The sequence below is a fragment of the Alosa sapidissima genome, chromosome 24, assembly GCF_018492685.1.
Source record: "Alosa sapidissima isolate fAloSap1 chromosome 24, fAloSap1.pri, whole genome shotgun sequence".
NCBI classification, from domain to species: domain Eukaryota; kingdom Metazoa; phylum Chordata; class Actinopteri; order Clupeiformes; family Clupeidae; genus Alosa; species Alosa sapidissima.
The window spans coordinates 6,452,345-6,463,363 of NC_055980.1; the positions used below are offsets into that span (position 1 = coordinate 6,452,345).

General features: G+C 45.8%; 1 protein-coding gene and 1 long non-coding RNA gene across 3 annotated transcripts; one reads left to right on the forward strand and one right to left on the reverse strand.

Moving 5' to 3' along the window:
- The first annotated feature begins 3,636 nt into the window (after positions 1-3,636).
- LOC121700676 (transmembrane protein 100-like) lies at positions 3,637-5,591 on the forward strand. Of its 2 annotated transcripts, none has more exons than XM_042083809.1 (2): positions 3,637-3,895; positions 4,103-5,591. In XM_042083809.1, exon 2 carries the CDS (start codon positions 4,295-4,297, stop codon positions 4,787-4,789), a length of 495 nt encoding a protein of 164 aa, XP_041939743.1. In that variant the 5' UTR covers positions 3,637-3,895; positions 4,103-4,294; the 3' UTR covers positions 4,790-5,591. The 2 variants fall into 2 exon arrangements, with proteins under 2 accessions (XP_041939743.1, XP_041939745.1); XM_042083811.1 differs by having other exon boundaries at positions 3,637-3,882.
- Positions 5,592-6,151: 560 nt separating this feature from the next.
- Positions 6,152-10,737, reverse strand: LOC121700677. Its single transcript, XR_006027273.1, has 2 exons — positions 10,708-10,737; positions 6,152-6,260 (listed from the first exon to the last, which is right to left on the reverse strand). It is a non-coding gene; the product is annotated as an uncharacterized LOC121700677 (long non-coding RNA).
- Positions 10,738-11,019: the final 282 nt, after the last annotated feature.

The following is an 11,019-nucleotide window of genomic DNA, read 5'->3' on the forward strand; positions in this document are numbered from 1 at the left end:
TCCTATATTAGATACACCGATGTGATTGGTGCAGCTCGGCTCCAAGGTACTGTGCGTCATTACTCATCTCCAGTCACTCACTGAGCAAATTCAAATTGTGCTCTCAAATTGTGCTCTCTAAACTCCCTCTAGTCTTAATCTTAATCTTAATCTTAATCCAGTCTTCATTCACATATTTGAGACGTTTTTGAAACATATAGTAAGTTAAGTAAGTAAGTAAGTAAGCAAGTAAAATTTACTTTTATAGCACATTTATACACAGCTTATGCTGACTAAAAAAAAACAGAAAGAAAAATCAAATAAAAATAATACATATACACATACATCTATTCTACACATTAAACAAGGAACACCAGGACACAGAGAGCAAGCACATTAGAGGGTAGAGAAGACCAGAGAGTACAGGTTGGTTTGGAGTCTGGATTTAAAAGCAGTGATGGAGGGGCAGTTATTATATCAGGTGATAGCTGATTCCACCAGCCTGGGGCAGCGACTGTGAAGGCTCTGTCCCCTTTTAGCCTTAGCTGTGGTCTTTATTGCCAGATCTAAGAGACCTGGGGGCTGAATGGGGGTGTATGAGGTCAAAGGTGTAGATTGGGGTCAGCAGAATCTTATTGGATCCTGAAATGGACTAGGATAGGAGCCAATGAAGGGAGGCTAAGACTGGGGTAATATGCTCAATCAACATTTAGCTTTCTAAAAACGGGAGATTGTTTTTCGGAGGGGGGGGGGGGGGGGGGGGGGGGGGTTAGTGTTCGCATATTTAACATGTTTCATACACACTTTGCAACACTGCATTTTGGTCGCTGCTTTTACCTTACCGAAACAGATACAGCATGCCAGTTATATATCCACCACCTCCAAAACTCCAAAGCTGCTGTCAGATTATAATGTTCAAAGGACACAAGTTCCCTATTGTGTATCAACAACACTCATAAGTTTATGTGATGTGTTAATCACAGAATTTCTTCCCTAACAATTTGACAACTAGTTGTGAAGTAGGCTATTCAACTAGCCTGCTTGCTTGCGAGACTCCGTGGCTGTGCAGTGTGCACCTGCTTCCTTTTTTAGGTTTTGGGATGCCAAAACGGGAGTGTTGGCAGGTATGGTTAGTACCAGTTAGCTGCCTTGCCGCTGCGTTTTGGACCATCTGAAGGCATGGCTTCAGTGATTGGGGGAGACCTAGGTAGAGAGAATTGCAGTAATCAAGCCGTGATGTTATGAAGGCATGAATGACTTGTTCCAGGTTGTGATATGACAGAAAGGGTTGATGGTTCTCAGCTGATAAAAACTACTCTTGACAACAGATAAAATCTATTTTAATATCAAGACAAAGCCCAGAGTCAAAGATAACACCCATCTCTTGCATGTGATTTTACAAGTGAGGAGAGACATGTATGATATGTGTAGATATGTCTGACATGTAGGTAGATGTGGCCTTGATGAGGTGATGATAATCACCTACTTTTGTAAATGTTTTTTGCTCACTCTAATGTCTCCTATTGCAATGCATGATGAATATTGTCCTCACTTGTAAGTCACTTTGGATAAAAGCATCTCCTAATTGTCTGGGCATTTGCACTGGAGTTTGCTCTATGTGTAACAGAAATGCAAAGCAGGGATATTAGGGATTGGGAGGTCAGACCAGGTGCAGCTTTCCGCCTTCAAGACCCATTTAAGTGTGTTGATTGGACATCTGATTTGCTTTCCTGCGCCTGAGGGTTTAATTGTGCCCTGGGGCTCAAGGGCATCTATAGCGACAAATAAGGACAGAACAACTCAATAATACTGACCTTTCAAACCCCAGCCTGCTGGGATTAGGTAATAGGACTGTCTTCAATCAGTTCCTCCAACACTTCTGCTGGAAGTGTGCATCCTTATTTACTGTTCCCCGGATAAACCACCTGCTGTCAGAGCCGGAGACGGGCGTATTGGTTCTACATATTGATCTCGGTCTCTCTTTGTCCAGGCTTGTATGCCACGCTGTACTGGTAACCCCTTGGAGTTTTTCCTTTCAGTGAGTCTTTTGTGTTGATATGGATGACGAATTATTATACACCATTGGAATACAATGGCAAAGTCTTGTGAACTATAAATTGAGCTCAGCAATTAAACACACACAGAGGCACGCACAGACACACATTCATGAGAAATTGCTAATACTTGTTAAATGTCAAAATAGCTGTAGAAAATTGAGGTGGGATTATCCATTTATTATCCCCTATATTTTGCTAGAATGTGTTTGTGTGTGTGTGTGTGTGTGTGTGTGTGTGTGTGTGTGTGTGTGTGTGTGTGAGGGGGGTGGGGGGATGGGTTTACATTAGTGTTTGGTTAGAAAAAATGATGAGAAATGTAATGTCAAGGTGTGAAAATGAACCAGCTGTTGAATGAACCATGTGTCATTGGCCAGATAAAGAATTACAGTGTCCTGAGAATAAATAAAACTCTCTCTCTCTCTCTCTCACACACACACACACACACACACACACACACACACAAACACACACACACACACACACAGAGTGAGAGAAAGACACACACACACACACAGAGTGAGAGAAAGACACACACACACACACACACACACAGAGTGAGAGAAAGACACACACACACACACTGAAAATGAGAGCATGGGTGAGGATAATTCCCCACAGATGAAGAATGTTATTTTCTTGTCGTTTATCCTCGTCCTCTCATTTCATCATCCAGTTATGGTGATAACCTTCAGGCTGCGCCATGGCCACCAAGAATGTAAGTCACTATTGAGTGTTTTTTTTGTCACTGTTATTTTGACGTATTGGTTAGTTTGTTTTGTTATTTCTTTATTTAGTTTTTGTTTCTTTTTTTATCTTTTTCTTTTTTCCAACAGTTTGAGTGTTCTGCAGATAGTGACATTCCATCTGAAGAATGCTAACATCATTAGCGTTCAGCGGTGTGAGCTGGGCCTGCATTCCTTCCTGCATATGATTAGCAATTACATGTTGAATATACACCTGATTAATTACATAGGCCTACAACGTGAGAATGTTAAATATACAGACATAGTTAGCCAGAGCCTGCAAGAGATGGATGCTGAGAAAGAAATATGGAAATAAAGAAAGAGATGCAGGTAAAGAGAGAGAGAGAGAGAGAGAGAGAGAGAGAGAGAAAGAGAGAAATGAAGGGAGAAAGAATGCACACTGGGTGCCTGAAGGATAGAAGGAGAGAAGCAGAAAATAGGCAGAGAAACAGAATGAGAGATTGGGAGAGATTACAGAGAAAGAGGGAGAGAAGGATAGATAGTGGAAGAGTGGTGGAGAGAGAAAAGAGATGGCAGGATAGAGGGAGAGGTGGGGGGGAAAAGAAAGACAGACAGAGTAAGACTGACTACAGGAGGAGAAAGAGAGAAGAGGGGGAGATGGAGGGAGGCAGCGGAGGGACAAAGAAGGAGCGAGCTGACAGGGAGAGAGAGAGAGAGAGAGAGAGCCCACCCTCGCTCCGCATCTTCACTAGGCAGTGACGTCACAGCCCTGACACGAGCCAATCAGGTGCCGGCGGCCCGCCCACCTGCTCTCCCTAGCCACGCCTTTGCCCTTGACTCCATAAACACTCGGCTGAGCTCAGCCAGTGAAGCACACACACACACACACACACAGACAGACACACACACACACACGAGAGAGAGACAGAGAGAGCGAGAGGGCGCTCACGCAGACCGCTGAGTGTTAGAGACGAGAGCACAGCGGACAGGCATTCATTCATACATACATCCACACGCACGCACATGGACAAACACTAACACGCGCTGGCCCTGGACTCCAACGCAAGAGAGCGGAAGAGAGAGAGAGAGCGGAAGAGAGAGAGAGAGAGAGGAAGAGAGAGAGAAGGCGCACACCTCTCAGAGTGAGTCTACATAGTGAGTTGTTTTCAGACTCAGCAGTCTCACACTTTGATGCTTTTTTCAGCCTACCATGTGCCTCTATATCTTTCTCTTTCTCTCTCTCTCTCTTTATCTCTATCTCTCTTTTTCTCTCTCTTCCCTCAATCTCTTAACACACACACACACACTCATCTCTCTTTTTTCCTGCTTTCTCTGATGTTTCTATGTCTCCATCTCTTCCAGGCAAATGCTGACTCCTGATAGAACCATTCCCCACAGACAGAGACACAACCCGAGAGAACCGCACTGGAGACGGCATCAGGAGAACAGGAACCGCACGAGCAGCTGGAGCGAGAGGGGAACCCCGGACCTCCAGAGCCAGAGGGAGCAGAGGCCGGCAGTCTGGAGCCCTCTGCCCAGAACGGGGGCTCCGAGATGGGCTGCTCGTCCGGGTGCCTGCCCTGCCAGCCCCCTCCTCCCCCTGCAGCAGCGCAGCCCCTCGCGCGGCTCTCCTCCGTGTGCGACGCCGAGTGCGGACTGCCCCAGGACGGCGTCGACGACGGCACCGTCGACGCCGGCGGCTCCACGAAACCCAACCTCCCACCGGGCCCCGGTCCAGAACCTCGCCTGCCCAAGAGCCCGGAGAACTACACGCTGGAGCGCCTGGCGCAGGCCACGGGCGGCGCCGAGAAGTCCTGGTACCGGTGCCTGTTCTCGTTCGGCTTCATCTCGCTAGTGATCGGCCTGGCGGGCACCAGCGTTACCTTCACCTTCAACACGCTGCCCCAGATCAAGGTGGTGTCCATGCTCATGCTGATCACGGGCATCCTCATGCTGCTCGTCGCCGCCATCTGCTGGCGGGTGCGACGCGCGCGCCGGAGAGCCAAGAAGGAAGGGGGGTTCTTCAACGCCGAGCAGGGGACGCTTTAGAGGAGTGGACCGATGACCAGGGGACGCTTTAGAGGAGTGGACCAGGGACTAGGTGAAAGCTTTGGAGGAGCGGAGTCGTGAGTAGGGGGCCACTTTAGAGGAGCAGGTGAGAGACGTTTTAGAGGAGTGGACAGGGAGTGGGACACTTTAGCAGAGTGGACACCTGAGCAGAGGGAAGCAGCAGGAGGAACCATTAACGGTTTAGAGGAATGAACTATTACAATTTAGAGATAAGACTGTTTACTCTGAAGGAAATTAATCTGGCTCACACACACACACACACACACACACACACACACACTCACACTCACGCACACAAAAACTCACACACTCACACAAAGAAAATTATTCCTGTAACACATACACACACCCACTCACACACACAGAGAAACCTAATAAACCTATTATGCCTTTAAATCCACAGACATACACAGAAACACACCGCTACAAAAAAACAACAACAATCATCCAACAACATGGATGAATCTGGGACGGAGGTATCAGGAGGGTTGAGCTGCCTTCGTTCGTTCGTAACATCCTTATTATTACTTTTCCTGAAATACCCTGCATCTATGTGTTGAGAAATCTCCAAGGGAAGAGAGCGCTGCAGAAGGATTACTTCACTTAACTTCCATGGCGAGGTGTCATCTGTTTTCTTTTGACAGACTGAGTGGAGAGTTTCCAGTCCACTGCCGTGTGGACATATGGCTGGCTAGCACAGGCATCCAGAGCCAATGTGTTTACTGTGTGTGTGTGTGTGTGTGTGTGAGAGAGAGAGAGAGAGAGAGAGAGAGAGTGTGTGTGTGTGTGTGTGTGTGTGTGTGTGTGTGTGTGTGTGTGTCAGGCACACAGATCAGAGTGTACGCAGTGACAGGTATTTCTGAGCCTATCTCTTCATCCTGCCTCCAGCCTAATATGGGCTGCCAGGAAGAGAGGGAGAGTGTGTGGAGGAGAAGCGATAGAGAGAAGGAGAGAGAGAGAGGGGTGAATGAGAGTCGGAGAAAGAGAGAGGGAATGAGACAATGAGAGAAAGATAGAGAGGCAGATAGAGGAGACACCACTATGCCGTCACACATCTCGGCATCTCATTAATTTTTTTTTGAGGACTCCCTCCATCACTCTCTCTCTCTTTCTCTCCCCTCTTTCTCTCTCTCTCTTTCTCTCCCCTCTTTCTCTCCCTGCTGTCTGACTCTAGTAGTGGTGGGTCTGTGTGTGTTTCTGTGTGTGTATGTGTGTGTTTCTGTGTGTGTATGTGTGTGTTTCTGTGTGTGTTTCTGCGTATGTGTGTGTTTCTGTGTGCGTTTCTGCGTATGTATGCGAGCGTTTCTGTGTGTGTTTGTGTGCATTTCTGTGTGGAAATAAATGTGTGTGTGAGAGAGGTCATTTGTGTGTGTGTTCGTGCATGCGAGCATGCATATGTGTGTCTCAAGTATTTACCTATCCGTGAGTGTGCATATATGTATATGTATGTCTGACATGCAAACATGAAAGCGGGAGATCAATAGACCCTCACACTGATCCGGCACCACCTGCCCTCCACTGCCCCCCACTGTCCCAGTGCAGGGGATCAAAGCTAATGCTAATGGCCACACAAGCCCTTCTATGGAGCGCTCTGAGCCCAAAGGTCAGTGCTCTCACTTGGGCAGTGGAGGGTCGAGGGGGGGAGGGGTGCCGGCCAGGGTATTGAGGAGAGGGTGGGAAGAGATGGAAGGTGGATGACATTGTTCATTTCTTAATCATTACAATATCTCTCTCTCTCTCTCTCTCTCTCTCTCTCTCTCACTTTGTCAGAATATTTCTATATCTGCACACCAGTCTGTTCTGTTCTTCTCAGTTTTTGCTCTTTTTGCCTTTTCCTTCCTCCCCCTCCACTGTGAGGCTCTCATACCATCAGCAATCAAAGACAGCCCACCACAGGCGCAAACTCCCTGCTGGGAACTCTGATGTTTTCTCCTTTTTTCCCTTTACTGTACTGTCCTCTCTCCATTCCTCCTCTCTTTTTTTTTCACCGTGGCTCACTCCCACGTTTGCGCACACACACACATACACACACACACACTCCCACGCACGCACGCGCACACACTCACACACACACAAGCGCACACACACACACATTTCCTGTGCTCTCTCTTATTCTCTGGGGACTGTTGTTTACGGTGTTGGAGAAGCGGGATCTGTGCTTCGCTGATTTCACAGTGTGGAGAGGGGAGTGTTCACAGCTTGTTTAGGTCAAGCATGCTAATGGATTTAGCCCAACTGACAGCATCCTACTAATTCCAACACATGTGTTTTCTTGCGACAGCCATTCTCTCTCTCTCTCTCTCTCTCTCTCTCTCTCTGTGTTTGTGTGTGCTTTATACAGTGCAACTAAATGGCTTTTAGGGTTTTTTTTAGTACACATAGGTTCACATACACATAGGTACACATAGACTCTTTAAACCCTCAAAGTCATCAGGAAAACACAAAATAAAGATAAAATCATAATGGAACAATGCATTCTTAATTTCCTATCTACCCTTAAAAGGCTACTCTCTAGTGAAGCATACTGACTTAATTGGCAGGGAATGCAGACAGGATGTCTTCTATCTATCCTCCTGAGTCCTCCTTATCCACTCTTCTCTGACAAGAACCACAAAAACCACTGTCAATTTGAGTCCCCATCAGACTGTAGGCTCCTTTATACTGCTTGCAATGCTTGTCAGGTTCTGACCATTATTAGACTGTGATGTGCAGGTGTGTCTTTGTAGCAGCGGTCAGCACTTACCTGGAACTGCATACTGCCTTTCACAGCTGCAGGACTCTGAATAGAGACTCAGCTGGAGATTGTAAGACTATTTGTGGTGTTGGTGATATTTGTGTCTATCCAATGTGTAAGAGGGATGACTCATAGAGGACTTCACATCTGTGTGTGTGTGTGGGGAGGGGGGGGGGGAGTTCATTGATAAAAATACACAGGATTGAGTTCTTTGTGTGGTTAGTGCAAACCATGCCACGTGGTAAATATAACACACAAACAAACAAACAATGAATAAACTCTCACATACAGTACACACACACACACACACAATCACAAACATTCTCAAAATAGCACGTTGTGTTTGACATCAGACACAATTATTTCTTAGCTCTTTTCCCTTTCCAGTGATTTCACAGTGAGGGGAGATAATGCCAGCTCATTGCATTGATATCAGTCTCATCTGATTTCTGGGTCACCATCTAATAAGCTGCATCACATTTCATTCAAGAGGTGATTCTGAGATGATTACAGCATTTGTGGAAATGATGAAGTTGATAACAAGGGTGATTATAATGATGGTGATCGTGATGATGGTGGTAGATGTGAATGTGATAGTTATAATGATACTGATGATGATGATGATGATGATGATGTGGACACTGGACAGTGACGATGAGATGTTGAATGCTGTAGAATGGATGCACATGGTTAAGAGTTTTGCTCTCAACCTCCTCAAGTGGTTGCACCTCTACCTCCACTGACCTTAAGATGCATGATGGGGTTTGGGTAAACCAGAGATTAGCCACACACACACGCACACACACACACACACACACACACGACACATCTGACCAAAGGGTGTGTATTGAGAAAAGTAGCACCTGTAATTTTTAGCCAAGGGCAGCCTGTGGGTAAAGGACTATGATGGCAAACGCAGCCTGAGGTCTCCCCTGACTTATCTGTCCAAACTTGTGCCCGTGCAAGAGGCCAACCTGTGGCCAACCTGTGCCTGATACAGTAGCGTTTATCTGTGCAGGGTTGAGTAGACCAGGGGGAGAGGACACCAAAAGCTACATTTGGCCATCAGCCATCTGGATTTAGAAACTGAACACAACTCTTGTACAAATGAAAAAAACACCCTAATTAGTTATAGCTAATCAGGTATTGGTGGGAATAGAACAACAATCATGTCTCAGGATCTATGAGTTGTTTCAAGATAAAACTGACAGAACACATTTTACGTAGTCTGGCTTTCACCAGACCAAGATCAATCTTTTAAGATGGGGAGTCTGCTATGTATTTTCTACTACACAAGAGGCGTGATCAACGGGCATAGTTCAAATGACTCTGTACGCAATTGGATAGTCATTCACCACTCTGACCAGCGAACTTCAAAATAACATTTGATAAATTAACCTTACATTTTTCAGTAGCCATGGGTGTGTAGATTTGAACAAAATCTGGTTTGGTTCTTAACGGGAGCATTTACTGCCTTAAAAACCCGATTTAGTTTACCGTGCTTGGAGTTTGGTGCTGGGCTAGTGGATGCCTTATTTCCGCCGCACTCGGCGAAAGAGAACTCTCGTTGCAAAATCAAAATTCCACTGGAACTCCAAGCGGGTAGGCCTACGCACCCTTACAACACTGTTTACAGCTCTTCGAGTCACGGTAAAATGTCATTTTTGGTACATAGCTAATTTAGATACAATTATGGGGTGGGGGCTTGCGTTTCTTTAGAGATCCGCCGTCTTGGTTTGTATAGAAATTAATATTAAGTGACACATACACAAAATAGGTGACGTTCCATTCCAGAGGTCTGCAGAAACAGCAATGGCATCGAGCGATTTTTGCAGGTTGTGCAAAAAAACATGAAAGTGAATGATATTACACCCACTCGATCGATTTGTTTGCTAACCTAAAAAAGACATTGAGCCAACGTTGAGAAGTTAAGGGTTTGGGAATGGATCCAAGGGAATTGGATTGACGGTCGTGAGAGAGGCTTTGCTGTCGCTCTGCTATTGTCATTGTTTTAAACCTGCCAGTAGGGCGCCAGGTAAATAAGCCAGCTTGTGATTGGTCCCGGCAAAATTGTAGAAAGCAGAAAAAGATGCACAGGTTTCCAGCCTGAGCTGTAGGGCGAAAAAGAAATCGCCGGCAGATCAGGCTGGGTTCACCCAGCCTACATTTCTCGTTAACCCCGGTCATATTTTCTATCCAAAAGAATGAGTTGGTTTGTTTTGTTATTGTTGCTGTTTTGATACCCTTCCCCTAAAAGATTCCTACTCACCCTGGCCTACCCAACTCTAACTATGTGTGTGCTTCTCTGTGTTTCTACATGTACGAGGAGAATATGACTGTATAGTTGTAGATATGTTCATTTATATGCATATTTTTGTCTATGAGAAAAATAAAAGAGTTGCAGTAAAGCATATGCTATGTGAAACCCAAACTCATTTGTGTGTGTGGTGCTTCTCCTGTCTGTCCAGCCGGTGGGGCATGAATGAGAGGAGATGGATGAATCGGGCGGCAGGTAATTAGTACTGTCTTCCCATCGGAAGTGCGCTGATTTTTTTTTCTATTCTTCGTTTTTTTCCTGTGATGACAGCTTGATGTGCTGAACGTTTACATTAATATTCAGCAGATAGACTGTGTGTGTGTGTGTGTGCGCGCCCCCTCATCCTTCTCACACATGCTGACGTACACACACACACACACACACATACACACTCATTACACATGCACATATACACCCTCATATACATACAAAAACACTCACATGCACACACACACACACAGATGCACATGCACACACAAGCACACACACATACGCACACACACACACACACACACACACATACGTACCTACGGACAACCCAACTCACTTACACATATACACACACACACACACACACACACTGATAAAAACAAGCACACACAAAATCCTGATGAGCTTCCACAATAAAAGTCTTTTTTCCAGCTGCGCCCATGGCTATCCCTTGGGTATAGCTAAAAATAGCAACAGTGTGTGTGTGAGTCTCAATAAGTGTGTGCATGCGCGTGCTGGAGTGTATATTTGTGTGTTCCCTGCCACAAGTGTGAGTGTGGGTGTGTGCTTGTGCGGGTGCATGTGCCTTTGTATGTATGTGTGGGTGTGGTAGGATATATGTGCATGTGAGCGCACGTGTGTGTGTGTGTGTGTGTGTGTGTGTGTCTGATTTTGTATTTATGTATGGCTGTGTGATGGGATATGTATGTATGTCAGCACACACAAGCGTGTGTGCGTGTGTTTGTGTGTGTGTGTGTGTGTGTGTGCTTTTGTATTTATGTATGGCTGTGTGATGGGATATGTATGTGTGTCAGCACACACAAGCATGTGTGCGTGTGTGTGTGTGTGTGTGTGTGTGTGTGTGTGTGTGTGTGTGGTGTTGTGATGAAAAGTCTGGGGACTGGAGGCTACAGGAAGAAGGGATGAAGACAGAGGGCTATAAAAAGA

What these genes read in the sequence shown, in the direction of transcription:
- LOC121700676 (XM_042083809.1), top strand. Translation starts at nt 4,295, where the DNA reads ATGGGCTGCTCGTCCGGGTGCCTGCCCTGCCAGCCCCCTCCTCCCCCT.